This window comes from Macrobrachium nipponense, chromosome 10 (assembly GCF_015104395.2).
Source record: "Macrobrachium nipponense isolate FS-2020 chromosome 10, ASM1510439v2, whole genome shotgun sequence".
Taxonomy (NCBI): Eukaryota; Metazoa; Arthropoda; class Malacostraca; order Decapoda; family Palaemonidae; genus Macrobrachium; species Macrobrachium nipponense.
In genome coordinates, this window is record NC_087204.1 from 77,996,899 (window position 1) to 78,021,394 (window position 24,496).

Sequence of the window (24,496 nt, forward strand, 5' to 3'; positions counted from 1 at the left end):
ATTACATACTTAGGAAGGGGTGACTTTTCCTGGGTAAGTAAAATAAGAGAAACATCACTGTGCATACAGATGTGCAAGATAAATGTTCACCCGGGCCCATGCCTTTTAGAGAGGGAAAGTGGGTGGGTTTGAGGATTCACAGCAGCTACCAAAAATAGGTTTCTCCTATGTCAAACTGTTTTTTGAGTGTAGCCTCTATTTGTGATCACGGGAGATTACAAAAGAAATTGACAGGTGACAAAACAGCTTAGCTCCTAATAAATAAATCCCAACAATCCAGTTTAATTTTTGGTCAAGTTATTCATCATTTTCTTTATTCCGGATACATATAGGGTTTCACAATAAAGAACAGGAGACACACAAACCTATAATAGTGTCAACCATTTTGGCTCTAGTATGGCTTCCATAATTATGTCGGGTCTGGCTGCAGGATTATCATGCCTTCGCCAGTTCAGGAATACTTTCTCTAATAACCACTCTGCACACCCAAAGATTTCTTCAAAGAAAACATTCCAGAAGAAAGTTAATGATGTACTAACCTTTTGGATGTCATGTGACTTAGGAAAGAAGTGAGGGTCTACCTTTGTAATGAGGGCCATAAAACAATTCTCAGCCCATGTACAGAGCCATTTGTTTATATTAAGGTGTAGGAAAAATGGGACTATCTGGGATGTTTGCCATAACATTTAGGGAAACCTCAAGTGCTTGAACCAGGCATAATATCTTATAAGAAATGTCAAGTTCCTTTTCAGGAAAAGGGATTTTCCCTTAAAACGGTCCTCATTCTTGGCTAGGAATGATAGGCCAGGAGACGACAACAAATGATAACTAAATGTATGAGTGGTGAAATGTTATCCTTGGCTAAGAAAGCTCAGTGCGCTAATCTGAGCTCCTGATGCCAAAGCAGTCAAGAAGACTGTATTTTGCAGCATATGAGTTGCAGTTGTACTAGGCCCATGAATTTGGCTAATTTTGGGCTACTAGGCAAACAGTTTCGTTGAAAGCTAGTATAGATTGTTCAAATCTTTTGAAATCTGGGACAATGAAGGACAACAGTATATCGTTCTCCATTTGTTCCATTCTTGTAGGAGTGCATCTCTTGCTATTGCCTGAATGTCTAGGTTCAGAGACAGATGCACTGGAAGTTGATGGTTCTCGCATATGGCAAACAGGTCCACTTCCAGACTGTGCAAGCATGTTAGCAATTACTGACTTGAGAGGGGCTCAGCATGAGCCTAACCTCTTTATAGAAGACGCTGCAGTCATATTGTTTATGACCAACAAAATTTGAGTCCCTTTTGAAGGTTTCAATTTTCTGAAATGGAAAAACAGCCAATAACCCCAGGTATGACACTCTCTCCGAGCAGGTGACCATCTTCCCCCTAACTGACAATCCTTCCTAATGGAATCTTAACCTGTCAAGAAGGCATCCTACAAATGGTGGAGTCAGATAGGCCTATTTGCCACAGACCCCTTCCAGGTTCACGGACAGAGTATCTTCCAAATTTCATATGAAGACAATCACAAAGCCTTTTCCTGGCATGTGAGAACCAGACTGTTAAATTCTAGAGTCACAATCTCGGGATTAGATCTGCCATGGGCCCAAACTGTAACAGACCCAGACTTTGTTCCAATTGTAATCTGGAAAAGCTGGGCTTTATAAGGAATCCTCTAAGTTCTTCCTTATTCTAGTTGGAGTGCTTTGGGAAGAGATAGTTTGATGCAAAGAGAAGCCCAACAAATTCCCAGCCTCAGAAAAAGTTTGCTGGATGTAAGGTGGGACTTGTTCCTATTAAGAAAACTTTTGACTAGTATGTCAACTAGTACCACTCTCAGGTTTTGTCAGCACTCTTATCTGGTGGCTCCCCACATTAGTCAGTCATCTAGGTAGGCCACCAGTTAAAAATGATATTGTTAAACTACAATAAAGTTTTGTACATACTTACCTGGCAGATATATACTTAGCTATAGTCTCCGACGTTCCCGACAGAATTTCAAATCTCGCGGCACACGCGACAGGTAGGTTAGGTGGTCTACCTTACCCGCCGCTGGGTGGCGGATGTACGAACCACTCCCGTAAGCTTGTCAGATTTTCTCTTCCACCTGTCTCCTGAGGGAGGCTGGGTGGGCCATTAATCGTATATATCTGCCAGTAAGTATGGTACAAAACTTAGTTATTAGGTAGTTTAACAATATCATTTTTGTACATGAACTTCCCTGACAGATATATACTTAGCTGATTGGCACCCTTGGTGGAGGTAAGAGACAGCTCAATAATACCGGTAAGACGGGAAACAACTAATGTTAAGTATATAAAAACCTTGGTTCTCACCTTTTCAGGATGAAGACTTCATAGATACTATCTCTGAGTCTGCATTGCCTGGAGAGCTACAGCTAGGACGTGACCTGATGCTGAAAGACTCTCGGATCTACCACTGGGATATGTGATCCCCTATTGTGGTAGAATCCAAGTCGGATGCTGTTAGAGGGACCTTGTCCGCTTACCTAACAGATCCTTACCACTACCTCTGCAAGGAGCCAAAACCCACCAGACCACCTAACCAAAATACAAAGGGTTAATATTACGACAAAAAGAGGTGCCTCCTGCAACCTCTTTCAGACACCAAAAACAACAATATAAAAATATAGGGTAACATATAAAAATTTACACAGGATAAGTTTCAGCTCCCTGCCCCAGCACCGAATCCGCCGATACGAAAGGGACCCAAGGCGAAGCATTTATCATATGTGATTTTTACATCACGTAGGTAGTGGGTTTGCGATCGATTGGCATCTCCAAAAAGTCGCCTCCATCAAGTTTCCGCACAGACATATTTTTTCTGAATGCAAGCGAAGTTGCGATGGGCTCTCACCTCGTGAGCTTTCACTTTCAGTAGTCTAAAATGATCTTCCTTACAGGCAACAGTGCCTCTGTAATAAGGCTTCTCAGAAAAAAAGGAAAGAGCATTCTTCGACATGGGCCGAGTGGGGTCCTTTACGGACACCAAAGCACATCTTGATTAGCCTTAAGTTGTTCCTCCTCTTAAGGAAATACTTCATAATTCTCATAGGGCAAAGAGTTCTTTCAGGCTCTTCCCCTACTAGAAAAGATAAACTACGAACTTCAAAGCTCCTGGGCCAAGGGCGTGATGGGTTTTCATTCTTTGCCAGGAAACTTGGAAGAAATGAACACACCATAGAATCTTCCTTAAACCCTACATTGCCCCTCAATAGCTTGGAGCTCACTCACTTTCTTAGCTGTAGCTAGGGCCAAAGGGAAGATAAGCCTTCTTCGTCAATCCTTGAAAGGGGCTAAGCCAGGAGGTTCGAATCTAGACGATCCAAGGAATTGTAGGACTAGTCTAGATTCCAGTTCGGTACTACATGAGGACGTTAATGGTTTCAAATGATCTAATAAGATCATGGCAGGTCCTTATCATCGGATATATTTAAGCCTCTATGCCGAAATACCGCGCCAACATACTGCGGTATCCCTTAATAGTGACACAACCAGATGACATTCTTCTTTGAGGAAAATAAGGAAATCCGCAATTTGGGTCACAGAGGTACTGGAAGAGGAAATGTTCTTCCTCTTGCACCAACGTCTGAAGACATCCCACTTTGACTGGTATACCCGCAAGGTGGTAAGGTGTTCTCGCCTCTTGCGATTGCTTTAGCAGCTGTTGCTGAAAAGCCTTTCGCTCTGACCAAACTTTGGACAGTCTGAAACCAGTCAGACTGAGAGCGAGGAGATTTGTCGGTACCTGTCGAAGTGGGGTTGTCTGAGTAGATCGCTCCTTACGGGAGCGATCTTGGAAGGTCCCACCAACCATTCCAGTACCTCTGTGAACCATTCTTGGGCCGGCCAAAAGGGAGCGATTAAGGTCATTCTCGTTGAATCGGACTCTACGAACTTCTTGGATGGTTAGCCCCAGGATCTTGAAGGGGGGAAACGCGTAGACGTCGAGTCCGTTCCAGTCTAGAAGAAGAGCATCTATTGCTACTGCCTCTGGATCTGATATCGGAGAGCAGTAAGGATCCAGCCTCTTGTTCTTTGACGTGGCAAAGAGGTCTATGTGTGGCCTGCCCCATAACTTCCACAGGCTCTGGCATACATCCATGATGAAGGGTCCACTCTGTGGGAAGGACCTGATCTTTCCTGCTGAGGAGATCTGCTCTTACATTCCTTTCTCCCTGCACGAACCTGGTGAGAACTTGATTCCTCTTTCTTCTGCCCACAGAAGAAGGTCTCTTGCTGTCTCGTACAGGGAGAAGGAATGCGTCCCCCCCCTGTTTCCTGATGTATGCCAGAGCTGTAGTGTTTGTCCGCGTTGACCTGCACTACCGATCTTCTGACTTTGGGCTCGAAAGCCTTCAGAGCCAACCACACAGCCATCACTCCTTTCTTGATGTGCCAGGCTACCTGGTCCCCCACCCAGGTACCTGACACTTCGTTGCTGGTTCCCAGAGTTGCACACCCCACCCCATGTCCGAGCGTCGGAGAACAACACCAGGTTGGGGTCTGTGATTGAAGAGACAGTCCCTTCGCAAAGAGGTTGGATCGTCCACCATAAGAGATGTTTCTTGATGTCCTGGGATAACGACAGGGAGAACGTCAAATCCTGAGAACGACGACTCCAATTCCGATGAAGAAAGAATTGGAGTGGTCTCAGGTGCAACCTCCTCCAGGGAAACGAATTGCTCCAGAGAGGAGAGCGTCCCCAGCAGACTCATCCACTCCCTCACTGTGCATACTTCTTTCCCTAAGAAGGTTGTTACTCTCTCGAATCCTCGGGCTATCCTTTCCTGCGAGGGAAAAGCCCGAAAACTCAGAGAGTTCATCTGTATCCCAGATACACACACTCTTGCTCGGGAATTAGTGATGACTTCTTGAAATTGACGAGAAGTCCCAAAGCCTTCGTCATTCTAAAGTTACTTGTAAGTCCTTCAAATAACGATCTTCTGAATTGGCCCTTATTAGCCAATCGTCGAGGTACATGGATATCCTCACCCCTTTCAAATGAAGCCATTGAGCCACATTTCCTCAAATCCCCGTGAACACTTGAGGGGCCGTCGAGAGGCCGAAACACAGAGCCCTGAACTGAAAAATTTTCCCCCCCATCATGAATCTGAGAAACTTCCTCGAGGAAGGATGGATCGGTACGTGGAAGTAAGCGTCCTGTAAATCCAAGGAAACCATCCAGTCCCCTGGACGAAGTGCTGCCAGCACTGATGAAGGCGTTTCCATCGTGAACTTCTTCTTTTCTACGAAGAAGTTCAGTCGGCGCTTACATCCAACACTGGTCTCCATCCCCCTGAGGACTTCGGAACTAGGAAAGGCGGTTGTAGAAGCCCGATGAATGATGGTCTGTCACTAGTTCGATAGCCCCCTTCTCCAGCATCTGATCTACTGCTAGATGGAGAGCTTGATTCATGATGGGTTCTCTGTACCTGGCCGTCAGTTCCCTTGGGATGGTCGTCAATGGGAGGTCTTTCGACGAAAGGGATGAGGTAACCTCTCCTCAAAATAGAAAGGGTCCAAGGATCCGCCCCTTTTTGGGCCCAGACTTCTGCAAACTCTAAGAGTCTGCGCCCCACGTTGATTGAAGGACCTTGCAAGTTATTTGGGGCTTTAACAGACTTGGCGAAAGTCTTACCCCTTCTTGAAGGTCTACGACCTCTAAACGTAGAGGTTCTTGATGAAGATGCCCCTCGAAAGGGTTCTCGAACACTTGCCTTTTCCTTCTTAGCCTTGGTAGGGAAGGAAGGGCGAGGTTTTCTTGCCGACTGTGCCAAAAGGTCCTGGGTGGCTTTGCCGAAAGTGACCTCGAAATGTCCTGCACTCGATGTTTCGGGAACAACTGAGTAGACAGAGGAGCAAACAGCAAAGAAGACCTCTGAGCATGGGAGACCGACTTCGTTAAGAAGGAACAATAAACCGACCTCTTCTTCACGATCCCGGCCCCATAAAGGGAGGCGATTTCACTCGCTCCGTCTCTTACCGACTTGTCCATACAAGACAAAACACACATAAGATCTTCTGGCGAAATTGACTCTGGCACTTCAATTTTCTTGGCTAGGACTCCCAACGACCAATCAAGGAAGTTAAATACTTCTAGCACTCTAAACATACCTTTGAGCAAATGATCCAATTCATTCATTGCCCAAGTCGTCTTAGCAGAGTTAAGGGCAGTTCTTCTCCTTGTCGAATCTACCAGTGCCGAAAATCCGAATCAGCCGAAGACGGTAGACCCAATCCTAAGGGCTCTCCTGTTTCGTACCAGAAACCAAGCGCGTCCTGATAACTTCGAAGGAGGAAAAGCGAACATCCGTTTTCCCCGCCCTTCTTCTTCTTTGGAAGCCATCCAGGAACCAAAACTCCTCAGTGCCTTCTTCATAGAAAGAGTTGGCTTCATCCTCACACAAGAAGACTCTTCGCTGTCTTCCGCCGTTGAAAAAAGTGAGTGAAGGAGAAGGAGGAGCCGTAGGCGTAAGGGAATCCCCAAAAACTTGTAAAAGTAGCTCTGTAAGCTTCTTGTAAGAAGAGACAGCAGCAGAAAGTGTTCGGTTCCTCATCCGAACCTTCTAGGACGTCTTGTCGAGCGAGCGCGGAAGATCCTTAGGTGACGAAGGGATCCTAGCAGGAGTTGAGCGAGAGGTTGGAGAACGCCCTCTCTTAGAAGAGTTCACATCCACTGGAGAACGATGAGAAGATCTGGGAAGTCTACGATGAGACTCCCCTCTTCGAGGTATACGGAATCTCCAGCCGAAGGAGAGGTAGGGCTCCTACTCCGAGAATCCTCGGAAAACATCCACAGGGCGCTTACGAGGAGGCGAGCGCTTACTATACTCTATGCGCCTATCCTGAGGCGAGCGGCTGCCAGGAGAAGAGCGCCTATCGAGAGCAGAGCGCTTGCGCGGCTCTCCATACCTGTCCAGTTGCGTACGATCAACGGAAGTCCGACTGGAAGGCGAAATGCGCCTACTAGGAGAAGGCTGCTTGCGAGACTCTTGACGTCTAACAAGAGGGTAACATTCAGGAGAAGGGCGCTTCAAAACTAACGAGCGCCTACTTGGAGAAGGGCGCTTCCGGGATTCCTGGTGCCTACCAAGAGACAAACGGTCCAGGAGAAGTGCGCCTAGAAGCGGGAGAGCGCCTACACGGAGAAGGGCGCTTGAAAGACCCTTGTTGTCTGCCCCTAGGAGAATAATCAGGAGTATGACGCCTTAGAGACGAGCGCCTACTAGGAGATCTATGTGCAGTAGGCTCTTGGCGCCTACCTTGCGGGGATGCTGGCTAACAGTAGGCCGTCTATCATGCACACGACTCCTACCCAGACTCTAGATGCCTGTCAGGAGAGAAGTTCACGATCCGACACTCGAGGAAAGTGACCATCTGGAAGAAGAAAACCCGCCACTTGTATAGGGCCGCCTTCTAGAATCTTGAGGCTGCTGAGGAGAAGTTTCAACAGCGAGGGAGTTGAAGAAATCCGGTGATGAGCAGGTGCAGTGCGCTTACCGGAAGCGGGACAATCCAATCTGGAGAAAAAACTTCTTTCTCCATAGAGCGTCCTACCGATGTTTGGCGTCTTGAAATCGAAGAGAGCCAGGCGAGCGAGGGCGCTCACGCGAGCGAGGGCGCTCACGCGAGCCCCCACCTTCATACGAAACCTCCCCATATGAAGGAGAACGATCCTCTGAAGAGCGGCGCCTAGATCTCTTGATCGGAAGAGAAACGTCCTTCTTCCTACGTGATCTAACTGCTAGAGAGTCTGCTAGCGCCGTGATCTGAGCTTGAAGTCCCGCGAGTACTCTCGTAGGAGAATCTTCTTGTTCCTTCCTCGGAAGCAGGCGCCGAGCGCGGAGCGCGAGAAGAAGAATCGATCACAGGATTTCTTGGGTTTCTTCGCCTCCACCGACGATTCTTCCGGGAAAACCTCCGGACTAGAAGTCAAAGGACTGCAGGGAGCCTTCCAAGCCCTCTTCAACGGGCGCGACGCATCCGGGGAGTTCCAACCTCTCTTCGGAGAGGGAGACGACGAAGAGGAGAAGCATTGGCGTAGGAGCTCCTTCTTGTAGCGATCCGAGGCAGCCTGGGAGCGTACTTCAGGATCTGCCGAGGGGACGCCTGACCGGTGGGGGCTCTCCCTACCCTCCTGCGGCTTTCGACTTTCCTACTCCACTGGAACTGGGAGTCTGGAAGAGGTCTAGGCCTAGAGGCACTAAGGAGCCGGTCAGACGCACCCTCCACAACACTGGGGACACTGCACTGATCACTAACACTCTCCTTACCTTCCAACTGACGAATCTTCTGATCCATAGAACGATTCTTGGCTTTCAGAGCTGCCGCCTCCGAAGGCGAATCTTCGGCTTCGGTGCGGGGAGCCGGGGCTGCAACTTGGGAAGAAGGTTCTAATTCTACGTTAGTACTATTAGGATCCACATCCAACTCACTCATTCTAGATCTGCTAGAACTTCTAGAGGAAGCCTTACGCACTCTATCACGTTCCAACTTCCTAACATAAGAAGAGAGAGCCTTATATTCTTCTTCATTCAATCCCTTACATTCATTACAAGGGTTAGCAAAAGCACATTCATTCCCCCTGCATTTCATGCAAACCGTGTGGGGGTCTACCGAAGCTTTCGGCAACCTCACCTTACATCCTTCATTCACGCACTTCAAACCCTAAACAAAACCGAAGTTTTAACTACCGATTCTAGATCACGACATCGTTAAAGAAAAAATCAAACTCAAATCAAACCGGTCCACAATCAGCGTATGCCAAGCCAAACAAAGCGAATACGTCACCAAAAGAAGTCCAAATTAACTCCAGGCAAGCGAGAATCGAAAAACTATCGAGAGGAACCGACAACAGTTGTTATCGTTCCCGCGACAGAGAAAAATCTGACAAGCTTACGGGAGTGGTTCGTACATCCGCCACCCAGCGGCGGGTAAGGTAGACCACCTGACCTACCTGTCGCGTGTGCCGCGAGATTTGAAATTCTGTCGGGAACGTCGGAGACTATAGCTAAGTATATATCTGTCAGGGAAGTTCATGTACAAAATCCTTCATTACTAAGCTTCCATAAATAGATACAGCACATATATATATAAAATTTTTGCAAACAATATATTTGTTCAAATTTGATGGATCAAGGATCATCTTTTGTTTGGAGGAAAGCTTCTTGGGGATGCTGAAGAGTAGTGGTAAATAAAGCCATCTTTCTCTATGTCCCCTTGTAACAGGGGGTCTAGTTTTTGGAAAAACTAGGTTAGAGGAGGGGAAGAGTGAGACCATCTCTACCCTAGCCAATTGTGAATGATACTGTGTACCCCAAAAAGAAGGACTTGCACTGCATGTTATGCTGTAGAAGACAAACCCAACCATGCAAGTCCTATGGGGCTCCACCTCTTCCCTTCCTTGTGATATGTAGTCCAGGAGTTGATTTTTCTTTCCCCTGGTAGAAGTGTCTTGTTTGCTTTGAAAGGGGTCCTGATGTTATTAGTGTCCTTTCTTCTGTTGTCAGAGGAGTCCTTTAGCTTGTAAGGCATTGATTCACTACCAGCTGTCTTAGACTAAGGAAGGGGAACTCTCAAGGGTACTGTTTCCAGATTCCTTTTTTCAAACAGTATATACGTATTGTGCAATTCTGTTCTCGGGATCATTCAGTAAGTTGCGCAACAACAGACCCTTCAAAATGGGTCCCAACAGATAGGGAAGAAAACAAAAGGGAGATTACACTGGGGAACGAAATGTTGGAGCCCACCAATGCTTCCTTTCAAGAATTAATGCGACACTCCACAAAGTCATAGAGTCCTCCCAATAGGGTCCACATGTCTTTTGGCTACTGCAGTGAAAACTGTTCTGGGAGACACTGGAAGCTCATTAATAGGTGGAGCCTAGCATAACATTCAGCCATGGCTGTCCTGAGATTTTTCTCGTAGGGATCCCAAATTGCTGGGTACCTAAGTCCAATGGGAGCTTTTTCCCTCATAAGGGAGAAAAAATATTGCTCATTCCTCTGTAGCACTATTAGATACTGAGATGGTGGAGATAAATGGCTTTATTTCTGCCATACTCTCTCGTTTCCCAGTATGTAATCACAAAATTCTGAAATTCCATCTTCACATGACTGATTGTTTCAAAAGTGAAGACAGAAAGCTGATGCCTCCCAGAGAGGTTAATGGTTCTGTAAAATTGTTGTTGTACTATATTTTCCATTAAACTGGAGAAAAGTTGCTTCTATGGCTTTAATTAATATAGTTGCTTCTATTTGGTTTTCATTGCTATATTATCAGGTAACACAACCGTCTCTCTCAGTAGTTTCTGAATTACTACTGAGGGAGGAACCAAATGCCATTCAGTATTGGAAAGGCCACTCTGCCCTGAAAGTCTATATGTATGCTCAACCTTAATCAAGTTTTCCTTTCATTAACGAGGTATTTTCCCTCTGGTAAAAGGATGCACACTGACATGTCTCACCAAAGGTTATCAATATCCTTTGAGGATTTTACTGTCCAACCTGATCAGTTTTACTAGTCGGCAGTCGGAACTGAAAGTGAGCAGGTTGTCTCTTATCATCCATTCCAACTTCAACAGGGGATCTAGACAACTGATTCAATATTTTTGGGGGCTTAGGTTTTTCATCATCCTCTTCCCATGACCTAGGATTTTTTTGTGAGAATCCTATCTCTGCCTGAGCAGATTGTACAGCCTCTCAATCCTCTAGTTTAAAGGATGAGAAATCTTTACATATCACACCCAATTCCATATCCAGGACATCTGAATTCCTCTTAGGAATCATGGATAGCATCTCTATGCTGATGCTCAGTAGCAAGTGAGTCCTCAAAGGAGTTACACTTTCTTGGGGTCATCCTTGATGCTGTTCATGATTTCCTCCTGGAATTCTGAAAGTACAGCAAGCAGAATTTTCCCATCAGGGAAGCCTGCATGAACTGATGAGCTATGAAAGTTGTGTCACCACTGCCTGACAGTATGCAATGTACACCAAGCCGAGTTCCCTATTAGGGAAGCCTGCATGAACTGATGAGCCAAGGCAGTTGTATCATCACTGCCTGGCAGTATAAAAAGTACAATAAGCAGAATTTTTCTATCAGGGAATCCTGCACGAACTAATCTGAGCCAAGGCAGTTGTACGATCACTGCCTGATAGTATAAAAAGTACAGCGAGCAGAATTTTCCTACCAGGGAAGCCTGCATGAATTGATTGAGCCAAGCAGTCGTATCACAACTGCCTGGCAGTATAGAAGTCCAGGATTATTACAACACCTTAGTAGGTACAAACACTTCAGATGGGGTTGGGTGGACCCTGCTGCATGGGAAAAGCAGGATTCTCATTTGAAGTCTCACATGGAAAGCAGAAGACTGTTCCCTAGATCATCTGGATATAGAAAGGAAATTTCTGTGGCTCTATCCCCTTCACGTCAGGTATCAGTAATCTCTCTCCCATCCAAGAATCTACTGATTTTGGAGTATTGGCCCTAATGTGGACTCTGCTCAGAGATGGATGGAAACATACTGCCATAGCTCTGTTGGAACAAGTGCAGTAGTCTCCTTTTTCTGTACTCCTATTGAAATCTACAAATCATTTAAACTTGCTGCCAAAAGCATGTGGCATATTTCGCACGTCTAGTCAGCAACTAAATTTTCCTTTATTCCTTCAAGGGTTGGCTCATGGCAGGTAGTTATTAGCCATTTTCACAGGCAAAAAGCAGATTGAGCAATTCGCTGTGGCACAAGTAATGTGTAGGACCTGCGTAATAGCAGCCTACTAGCGATGATGTTAGCTATGTACCTATACCACTGTATAGGCTGCAAACACTTCAAATCAACCCAGGCCTACATGGCCACAAGTACATGTTCATAGTACGATGTAAGGAAACATGATCAATGGGTCTCATCCATAGAACAGTATTAATGAATTAAAATATTATTTCACAATTATTACAATAATGTTGCTTTAAAGGATTTACTCACCAATGCTTCTCAACTCAGTTAAGACAAAACTAAATGGATATCCATACTGTATATTCCTACACATTTCATAATCTATGAGGCAAAAGATAATGGTAATGTAGCTAAGGCTATAAGTAAGCTATGTTGGTTGATATACATAAATAAAAAATCATTGGAATTATCGTACCAAAAAAGGGATTTTGACGTAGGAAAAATCTATTTCTGGGCGAGGAAGCCGTGTCGCTCCGTGAAATATGTCTTCTTTAGCACTATTTCTAGTAAAATATTGCTATAAAACCAGAGAACTGCTAAATTGGGCATGTCAGAAGCCTCTGACTCGCTCACCTATACAAAAGAAATGTGTCTGCTATAGCACTATTTCTAGTAAAATATTGCTATAATACCAGAGAACTGCTAAATTGGACATGTCAGAAGCCTCTGACTCGCTCACCTATATAAAAGGGGTCGGTATAAAACTGGGGCGAGTGTTAAACACCACCACACCAACCCCTCCAATTAGCCTTTTCCTCATTATAGTATCTTCAAGGTTTTAAAATACTTGGCAAAGCTCACCATTACAAAAAAGTACTTTTGTATTCTATTAGGAAAAATGTAAAGATCATGATAAATTCTCAACACCTGTGACATCACTATCAGTGGAATAATACCTGTAGGAAGTAGCTCTGCATGAATGTATACTTTTAACACTGTACAGAACCCACAATATCAATGTTAACTGGGGAACTGATGATATCACAAAACCATTCCATTTACAGTGGGGCATCGCTTAGTCGCAGATCAGCAATCATGGAATCTGTCATTCACAGGTTTTTTCTTGGACCTCTTCTCATGCTATATCACTGGTATGAATCGCAGCATCACGGGACAAACGTGTTGCGTATGCCATGTTTATCGGTAGGCTAAGCCTCGGCTGCGGTCCGATAATCACCAACATACATGAAACAACTCACATTAAGATATTAACTGACAAAGCTAATAAAACCATTCTCACCTTATATATTATTGGCATATCTTCATAATAAATAGCCTATTCAAGCTATTCAAGGTATATATGTATGACGTTCATTGGTAGGCTAAGCCTAGTTGCAGTGCGATAACCACCAACATACATGAACAGATGCCCATTATGATATTAACTGACAATAAAGATAATAAAACCATTCTCACCTTATATATACGCATATCTCTGAATTAACTTTCATTCGGGAACTAAAAACAGTGATGATATTGGTAAAACAAAATCAGTTAATTATTTTAAGAATGTAAACAAAACCAAAATGCAAATGGTAGATCACTATGTTCATATCATAATACAGGCGGTCCCCGGGTTACGACGGTTCCGGCTTACGACGTTCCGAGGTTACGACGCTTTTTCTTAAATATTCAATGGAAATTCCGTCCTGGGTTACGACGCTTGTTCCGAGGTTACGACGCTGACGCTTCCGACGCTCCGAGTTAACGACGCTTTTAAAAAAACGCATGCTATGATAAAAATCCTTTATAGTTTAGCACAGTATATAATAAAAATATGTTTTTGGTTACATTACAACAAAAAATTTTGAGGTTATGATGATTTTGACACTTTTTTTCGATATTGAATTTTTTTAGTGACGCCGCATATGCGGAACTAGTTTGCGGGCGAATGAATACACTAGCTTGGGATGCGCAGTTTAAAACAGTCCAAAAGCGCAAATATAATGAAAAATCATTGCTTGTTTCCAGTACATCAATTAAAAATAAAAAAACTAAGTTTCTGGTTAGATTACAACACAAATTCCAAGGTTACGACGTTTTGTTTATGCTTTTTTAACGATACCTCATATGCAGAAACTAGTTTTTGAGCGGAGGTGCATAAATTAATTAACGCTATTAAACTGTATGGTTTAAACCTCGGACGGTCGAGGACGCCAAGCGTAACAATACGAAAGGACGCCACTTCAATCGCGTGTCTGCCTGAAGTTCAGTCGGTTGTGTGCTAAGACGTTGCTGAAATTCCTTGCCATTTTCGCAAATTTACAATGGCTCCTAAACGCCAAAGTATCTTCCTCCGATGATAGTTCATCCAAGAAGAGGAAGGTCATCACGATGGAGGTCAAATATGACGTGATAAAGCGTTCGGAGAAGGAGAAACTACACCGAAATAGGCCGTTCTTTAGGCTTGAGCAGGACCACGGTGGCGTAACATTGTGAAGGACAAGGAACAGTATTCTGAAGCAGTTAAGGATGCTGCACCGATGATGAAGTCAACGGTGAATAAACGAGAAGCAACGTAGCCAGAGCATTGTTGAAATGGAGAAATTGCTCATGATCTGGCTGGAGGACCAGAACCAGCGACGTGTTCCGGTGAGCTTAAGTGTGATCCAGGAGAAGGCTAGAGCGCTGCATGAGGCAGTAGTGAAAAAGTTTGGCGAAGGCAGTGCTGGTGGTGAATTTTCCGCGAGTAGAGGTTGGTTTTAACCGTTTTAAGGCTCGTGCAAATTTGCATATGTGAAGCTGCAAGGTGAAGCTGCTAGTGCTGATAGCGAAGCAGCAGAAAGTTTTCCAGGTGGTTTGGCTGAGATAATTAAGGATGGTGGTTACATGGCTGACCAAGTCTTTAATGTGGATGAGACTGGATTATTTTGGAAAAGAATGCCAAATCGAACGTACCTTTTCCAAGAAGGAGAAGTCAGCACCTGGCCATATAAAGCTGGAAAGGAGCGACTGACTTTGCTGTTTGGGTCCAATGCAAGTGGTGATTTGAAACTGAAGCCAGGGCTTTCAAGGGCATTTTCAAGAGTCAACTCCCTGTGATTTGGAAATCAAACAAGAAGGCTTGGGTTACCTAATGGTCTTCGAAGATTGGTTCAATGACCATTTCGTGCCAGCAGTGGAGCGGTTATTTGGGAACTTCAAGAAGGGTCTGCCTTTTAAGGCCCTCTTAGTCCTGGACAATGCCCCTGGTCACCCTTCAAATTTGAGCGACATGCATCCTAATGTGAAGGTGGTGTACCTCCCACCCAATACCACATCGCTGATACAGCCAATGGACCAGGGAGTAATAGCTAATTTCAAGGCTTACTACCTTAGAGGACCATACGTTTTGCTTTGAGGGCCATAGAAGCTAACAAGGAGTTGACACTGAAGCAATTCTGGAAGGGCTACAACATTGCTGATGCAGTGAAAAATATTGCAAGTGCTTGGGACGAGGTGAAGACGACCACTTTCTAAATGGGGCCTGGAAGAAACTGTTGTCCACAGTTTGTGCACAGTTTTGAAGCTTTGACCAGGCAGAAGACCGTCGAGACTGTGACGAGGAAGATTCGTAGGGCTAAGCAAGAGGCTGAAACTAGATCTTGAACCTGATGATGTAACAGAGCTGCTGGCTTCCCATGGAGAGGAATTGTCTGCAGAGACTTACTTGAACTTGAACAACAAATGATTGAGGAAGAGGAGGCGGCACCAGAGCCAAAACCCAGGTCATTAACTGTGAAAGGCTTGTCAGAGGGTTTTACTCATCTGGAGAGAGCCTTGGCTTCTTTGAGGCAGAAGACCCTAACGTTTCTAGGTTTGACAAAATCAAGAGAGGAATCATGGATTTGGTGACTTTCTACAAGGAGACCCTGAAGGAGAAGCAGACGAAGAGAAGTGTGCAGTCCAGGCTTGACACTTTTCTTTCACAAGTCTCCAGTACCACCACCACCTCCCACTCCTAGTCCTGGTAAGGAATTCTGAACTGTTTTACTAATTTATGTGTTTACATAGTGTACATATTAAAATGTGTTAATTTTAATGTAACAACTAAATGTAAGAGTAAATTGTAACTTCATTAATTTTCATCATTTGTAATTATATTGCAGAAGTGGTGACAGTTCCAGATCCCCCTGTACTACCTGTGACAGTTCCAGATCTCCCTGTACTACCTGTGACAGTTTCCAGATCTCCCTGTACTACCTGTGACAGTTCCAGATCCCCCTGTACCTGGACCCTCTGTATCAGCCCGCCCACCTGTACGTGTACAATCAGGTAAGCAATTTCATTTTTCTCATTTTGGCATGTTGGAAATTGTTTACACCCTACATACATACGTACTACTTACATAGTGGTACAATGTGTTTGATGTTGCATAACCTTATTATTTTTTTTTTTTTTTTATTTCAGACCCCTTTGATAGTGACAGTGACCCAGATGACCCTGAGCCTTTCCATGGTTTTGATGCCTCGCCCTATACATCAGGTAAGGAATCCTTAACAAAATTTGTATAAAATGTTTTATAAATTGCTAATAGAAATTTTATTAAAAGTGTACATATGCTACAATTACATCCACCTTATAAATATATTTATGTACCCTATCATTCTTTCCAGATCTAGATGTTCCCTCATCAGTTGATACGAGTATCACCTCTCCAGAGCCCAAATCAGTTGATACGAGTAGTATCACCTCTCCCATTACCTTCAGGTAAAAGAATTCTTCATTTTTTGTTTTTATATTGAACATACGTATTACACACTACATATGTCAAACGAAAGTAACATGTGCAGTAGTTACAGTAGTATAACTATCATTTTTATATATTTTTTATCATTCCAGACTCCCAAGCACCTGCCCATCCCACTCCATAGCCCAGCCACCCACTCTCATGTACCATATGGCCATCCCAGTAAGCAAGCCAACCACTAGAATTTGGTAAGGACATTTTTTTTTATTAATGTTTTATTATTACATATGTAATAACCATGTTATGTATGTAACATACATACTATAATCATATGTACTATTACATTATCATTCCAGACTGGCATGCACCTGTGACTTACATAAACCAGACCTCTACATAGCCTACATGTCTTCATTTTGCTGAAGGTAAGGAATTCTCAGTTGTGTTTAATGTTTGCATACGTACAATAAACAAATTTTTGCTACACCCCCCCTAAGTGGTTACATACTGTCCTTTAATATTAATTCTTCATTCCAGACTGCCCATCATCCTAGCCTGTTATCTGTGATAAAGCACACTGAAGTTAGGTTTGGAATGCATCTTATCATGAAATGCTCTACACCTCCACCTCCATCTCCCACAACCTAGGTAACACCTTTGAGACTCACTAAAAGTTGGTAAGTTATGTAAGGAATTTCTAAATTAAGTTTTATACTACATGTTATATGTGATATTAAACCACTTTATGGTGCATATTACTGTATGTAACTTACTCTGCATAGAGGACTTACTGACAAAATTATTTTTTGTACATTCCAGAGTCCCCTGAATGATGTAGGCTATGGGGCCACATAAGACTTTGTCCATCCAGGGTTACATTGAACGACAACTTTAAACTAAAAGTAAGAAGGAATTAATTAACATACATTAACTCTTTTAGTACTCTTGATATATCTACAGTAATTAACATATTGCATTCACAACTTTCTGTAGTGATATTTTGTACACTAATTTTGTTACTTTTTCCTTCCAGAACCAACATTTTTCACACAACTCCAGGTTGTTACTAACAAATTACTACAAGTGTCATCAAGGGATAACTACAAGTAGAAGCACCATTTTTTGGATGGAAAAAAACCCTTCAGGAAAGTATACGTATCACATGTAACATGTAGTGTAACAAAGTATGAACAGTAGAGGTTTTTACATACAGTAGTATTACATACGTACATAAACTTTTTTTTACAGGAATTTCCAACCAAGTTTGATTATGTACATACATGTTATAAACCACTGTACGTATGGTTACTGTATGTAACTTACTAAAACATACATAACATGACTTAACTTTGATACTTTTTTGGTACATTCCAGAAAACCAGGACCCCCCTCCATGATGCAGGCTATGGGGCCACATAAAACTTTGTCCAGGGTTACTACATAACATAAAGGTAAGGAACAATTGATGACATTAGTAGTTAAACATACAGTTAAGTAAGTTCTTTTATACGTACATACTAAAAAAAAAGTGACCAAGATCTCTCACATGGGATAAGTGATCAAGGTCCCTCATGGAATTACGTACATACTGTACACTCCCTGCTGAACAGGGGTGTAGACCAATCATTTACTATGCATACCAGTTGATATTAAACCACTGTATGGTGCATATTACTGTATGTAACTTACTATGCATAGAGTACTTACTGACAAAATTATTTTTTGTACATTCCAGAACCCCCTGAATGATGTAGGCTATGGGGCCACATAAGACTTTGTGCATCCAGGGTTACATAGCACGACAACTTTAAACTAAAGGTAAGGAATTAATTAACATACATTAAGTTTTATACATGTTATATATGTGATATTAAACCACTGTATGGTGCATATTACTGTATGTAACTTACTATGCATAGAGTACTTACTGACATACTAATTATTTTTTGTACATTCCAGAACCCCCTGAATGATGTAGGCTATGGGGCCACATAAGACTTTGTGCATCCAGGGTTACACAGCATGACAACTTTAAACTAAAAGTAAGGAATTAATTCACATACATTAACTTTTTTACTCTTGATATAACTCAAAGTAAGGAATTATAAACTAAAAGTAAGGAATTAATTAACATACATTAACTCTTTTACTCTTGATATCTATAATTTACATATTGCATTCAGGACTTTGTGTAGTATTTTGTACTAATTGTGTTATACTTTTACCTTCCAGAGCTACCAGACTGGGATTTTAGTGTACTCCAGGATCTACCAAAGGATTACTACATACATACTACGTAGTGTACAGTGCATAATTAGTGTTTATTGTATAATCTAACCTAAGGATTAAGTGTAGTACATTGTGCTTTATAGTGTCACAAGAGTTTAATAAAGAATTATACCTTCAAGAACCATCCTTTGCCATTGAAATAACCACACTACACATCATGCAATACTTGCATGTCACACAGGTAAGGTCTCTCTAACTTTTTCTTAGTTTAAGGCATATTTCCAAGTGTCGTTCCGGCTTACGACGATTTTCGGCTTACGACGCGCCTCAAGAACGGAACCCCCGTCGTAACCCGGGGACTGCCTGTACTATCATAATACTATATGGTAAAACATGCAATATGATTAGACAGTAAAACAACAGTTTTATTAAAATGATCATTATTCTCAATACACAACTATTACTCAACTTTTGGTAATGGATATCTGTCAATGTTATAACCTAATCAGGCGACAGTCTCTCTCTCTCTCTCTCTCTCTCTCTCTCTCTCTCTCTCTCTCTCTCTCTCTCTCTCTCTCTTCTCTTCTCTAGAGCTAGAGAAACAGCAGCTGATTGCTGACATCATCTACTATAGCTATCGAGCGTTTATTGAGTTGAGTTTATAGTGGCTTCCAAAAGTAAAAATAAAATATATTTTTACTCATTCTTCATGTAATGGAGATCTGAAGAAAGAATCCCAGTAAATAGAAGCTGCAGGTTATAGCCGAGGCTGAATAAAATGAATAACGGAGCATATGATGTCTCTTCGGATCGACTAATAAGTCTCTGAGACATCATAATTCTTTCAACTCCGTGTAACTCCTCTCTCTCCTCTCTCTCTGAGACATCATAATTTTTTCAACTCTGTGTAACTCCTCTCTCTCTCTATTCGTGGAGTAATTTCATATCAATGAAATCAACTTTTATCTATGCGAGGCCAGACAGCTGACTAAATGTATGTACGTATACAAAAATCGAATTATGGTAGCGTTCACAGCAAGATTATCTTTCGAAATTTTAATAGTACTAGTCATGGTAGTAATAATGTTTGGAATATACGTAATATTAATTTTCAATACAAAATATCATTGTTATTCTGGTAGTAAATAATAGTTTAGAATGTACTCTGCATTGTTAGGGGTTTGTGACAGCGATGAAACAAACAAAATAACGTTTTCCTTTTAGGCTACATGTTAAGGAAAAACTTGACAGAATCGGCTTTGCGACTTAGCTTATTTTGATATTTTTAATGATGCAATAACTATCATTTGTACTACTAACATCCAGTATTAATAATTTTGCATTTTTAATGCCGACTTTCATTTTCTTGAGGTAATTAGCGAGAAAATTTTCAATCTAGTATCTGGCAGGAAAACTTGCATTTGTTTTCAAATACATCTAGCATACGTATTTTGACATCAAATCTTTATAATGTTAAGTTGAATATTTTTCTTATTCTACAATGTTGTATATATCATGTAAGAAAAAAGAACAAAATCTTGCAAAACCATTTTCAGGAATTGAACAGAATAAGTTTCGAAATTATTAGGAATCATGTAATGTAATGTACAAGTACACTGTGTATTTTAAAAACATGTTTGAATCGAAAAAGAGAGCAATCGGTTGAAATTGGCTGTGTGGCATTGTTGTGTATGATGTGAATTTTTTAGCACTTTATGGAGCAAAATCTAACAAGAAATTGCCATTCCCATTTGGCAACACTGGCCTACCCACGTTTTGTTTATGTTGTTATTGAAGTCGTATAGTATGTGTACGCCGCGTTCTTTAAATTGTACCCATATAAATGAGTTAATTATGTGGCATCCAAAAGCCCTGATTCTTATACTCTTATGGGAAAAAAGCCTAAACATCAAGTGAAGGTTATTTCGTGCAATATATTTATATGTGTTGTGAAGAAGGGAAGAGATGTTTTGCTGCGTGCTGCTGGTAGTATTATCTTTATTATTCATCCGATTGCACTGCAAAATCGTCGCTATCTTTATAAACGTAGATCGTTGGTGATTACCCATATGATTTACATAATTTTGATATTTCTCTTACCTCTCTCCCTCTCTTTCCTTATAAAAGGAAAGAGGCCCAAGTGATTACCTAATAGCACATGCATATATAGGCTTCTAGCTATAATCCATAGGCTAGTAGGCTACATATGTACAGTAGTATGTATACTACATATATTTTTAAGGCTAATGTAAAATAACTCTGAAACTGTCTTGAATTTAGTTTAAGGTGATAGTTGAAGACACATATGGTGTTTTAACTAAAGTAGGCAGTTAAAACATTGGAATAGTGGTCTTGGGTGGGTTAACTATTAAAGTAGGCAGTTTTAAGCAATTTTTGAGGGGGTACCAGGATAACACAGGTATTTACTAATCACGGGGGGTTCTGGGTTCTATTCCCCGTGATTATCGAGGCCCTACTGTACTGTAGTTTAATTATAAAATACTACAAAGCAAATCATGGCCTTCAGTAAACAACAAGGCTTACAAGTCAAGCATGACTGGGAACTACGATCACAGCTATGATTTGTAAACAAGAAGTTAGGCTACCTTGAATTACCCCAATAACTTCAAATTAGTATCCATCAATGTTAAAAGGGCATTGTATATGTTTCAATAACAAAATTGTCTAATATTATTGCCTTAATGCTAATTCTCACTGTGTTAAACAAGAAAAAACAGAACAAATTATAGCAAAGCCTAGCAATTTACTAAGTTGGTCCCCTAAATTCGTGCCTTGCAAGAGGCTTACTGGCTCCCAATTTAAACAAATATATGCCTGCCCGTTAAATTTTTAAAAAACCAAAACACTTCACTGGGTCTTATAACAAAGTACTTAGCATGGCTCATACTTTATGAGGTGAAAAAATGCGTGGTCAAACGCAATTCACAGAGCACATCTTGGCGACTGGTGAACTCTTGGATAGAGCTCTATAAAGAAGATTGTGTCAACTCGTTGTTTGCACAGCTGAGCAAGCAAGGCATAGAGCCTAGGTAATGGTTGTAGGACAAGAGGTAGAGCCCTCCTGGGACAGGACTCAGGATGAGTCCTTTATTTTTTTATCATTGTGCCAACAAGCACTATTCTGGCCAAGACCAACAATAAGAGGATTCTTTGCTATTGGTTGGTCTGTCTTAAAGAGCCATGGGGGGGACCTTGAGAGTGTAACTCCTTTGAGGACAAACAATGGCTACAATATCAAAAAGACTAGTTACAAATGAAATAAAAAACAAAGTGAACATGAGGAAATAGATAACATCTGGCTGGCAGAAAATTATGCAGGTTGATGATTTTAATGCAATGTGAGTATGAGGGATAAACTTCTGCTAATATGGTTGCCTCACAAACCCTCTGACCACCATTGTGAGGCACCTATGAATTCTAAGCTTAGTATCAATACCCAGAAATATTCTTTTTTTGAATGATAGTTTGGATTTTGTAACATGATAAACATATAACATAAATTACCAACTAACTGTTTGTACAAGTTTAATAACATAATTTCCTTCATCTTTTCAACAATTTTTCTGCAATACACTTGTAAAACTTATCTACATTTTATAACTTTTAGGGTCTATAAAACCTTTGATTGTGCATACTCACATGTACATTACCAGCCATGTTTAGTCTATTTAAAAATGAGTATAGGGTATTTTCTTACGTTGAATCACATGAACAAGTACTGAAAACACAAAGGACCAACCTTTTTGTGATCTGTGCCAAGCTTCTGGACTGCTCTGGCAACACGTGGCCTGGGAAATCCCATTTCTGCCATACTCTGAACTAAAACCTGAGCATCGGCAGTGAGTTCTGCAAATGGGTCTGGAAGCCTAGACTTGGCTGGAGTATATGGAGGGCCTGAAGTATGTGATGAAGAACCGTGAGGAGGATTCTGCTGACTGGGGCTCAACTCAGGGCTGCTAGACAAGTCAGGCAATGGTTTCCAATCCTGCAGTGAAATTTTAATAAGTGAATGTTTAACATTTACAGTGCACTAAGTAAAAGAAAAAATGTATACAGTAAATGTATTTTCATAAATACATAATGTAGTAACCACTACTAAAAAATTATACCATGATTAATGTATATACATGTTTCAGTAATTCATTACTCTTCCAATTTAATGTTATGTATAAACATATAAACTTCCCTGTATATAATTTGAATGTGGTATGAATTGGTTTAACACTGAATCTGGTTGGTCCAACAATATTTATTAATTGTATCAATAATTGCTGACAAACCTCACAAGTAATTTGCATATGCAAAAAAAAAAAAAAAAAAAAAAAACAGTCAAAACAATTCTCATGTTATAAATGCAAACTAAAAATTGAAAATATGGTTCTGACAGTCTCAGTGGAACAAATCAAACCCAATGTTACTGCTAAGCAACTAGTGAGTATTAAAGTTTCCTTTGGGGAAAGGCTAACCTTTCAAATGATTACTCTTCCAATTCTGCTTGTATCTACTATACTAAGGGTACCTGCAGTCAATAAAGCAGAAGAACAATCCTTTTTAAAGAAATAGTTTTTTATCTATAAAATTCAGTATGTACACAAAATATTACTTAAATTTTATGATTCATAGACAAAATTTGTAATTTTATTAATGTCATGATGCCTTTTTAAGACAAACTGGTACTGAACTGCTTGAAAGAAATATAATGAAGCTTGCATTGGTACATGTTACCAACATGTTCCTTAAATAATGTACTATCTTACTAAAAATTTATAATCAATAACTCAGATCCATGTCCTTTAGTTAGCAAGGAAATTTTCATGCCACTGAACATCATGAATGCATATTTCCAATGTATATCCAGTAGACATCTTAAAACATGCTACAAAAAAATCAGATTACTTAGAACTCTATTAATTTTTTATCAATATCCATAACTTATAATTAAGTCTATTTGCTTGTCAAAAAAGAGGTCGCAAACACTTATGCAGTTTCTGATAAAATTACATGTGCACCTGTAAGCAGACCCATTAGTTTGTGTCAAATTTCCTCATTCATTGGTCAATGACAAGTGAGAAAAAAATGGGATTGGGAGGAAAGAATATTAAACGTAATAGGTTTGTATAGAAAGTTAATTTTGTTTAAAGAAATTTAATATTTTCATCAGAAACCCATTATATCTGAAAAAATATACAGTACGTACTTACCCAAAATACCAATTCTGGTGGGAGTAAATAAGCTCTTGAAAACTAATTTAATACTACAGCGTATAGAGGATTTTCATATAAAGACCCATCAAATGCTCTATCCATGATGTTCCCACACTTACAGGCTATTTTTAAAAAGGAGGCATACACTCCTGCAGCACCAGTGACACCTGGACATACAGCCATCCATCCTGCAGTCACTTCGTATGTCATGTACACCGAGCATGATTAATCTTGCCCTCAAGGTAGATTTCACAAATCCAAGAAAAAAAATTTATTGAGGGAAGCTTCCTCCACTGTGCAACTGTTGTATCATGGACCATTCCACCAGGTGGACCTCTAAAAGATTGTTGACAAAATGGGCTCCTTGACAGCAGGTAAAGTTACTAATCTATGGAGAAGTAGAAGTTTCAGTTACTCTGAGAGGGTATTCTTATCCTGTCTTCCTTGGAGTCTCATGGGTCTTATAAGGACTGTGTTGCATTAAAATATCACTTGAAGAAGACATAGCAGGTCACTGTTTTGGCATGCTCCTACTTCCCACATAGAACTGTGGCTCTGCAGTGATGGATTTATCTGTTTGAATTCTGTCAATATGGTCCCTCCTTCTCTGATGACAGTCTCAG

General features: G+C 41.3%; 1 protein-coding gene across 2 annotated transcripts in view; it reads right to left on the reverse strand.

Moving 5' to 3' along the window:
• Nucleotides 1-24,496, reverse strand: part of LOC135223711 (uncharacterized) — a 103,311-nt gene that overhangs the window by 12,543 nt on the left and 66,272 nt on the right. For both annotated transcript variants that reach the window (XM_064262446.1, XM_064262445.1), the window contains exon 4: nucleotides 22,409-22,654. In XM_064262446.1, the coding sequence (XP_064118516.1) occupies nucleotides 22,409-22,654 (246 nt within the window). The remainder of the gene's footprint in view (nucleotides 1-22,408; nucleotides 22,655-24,496) is intronic.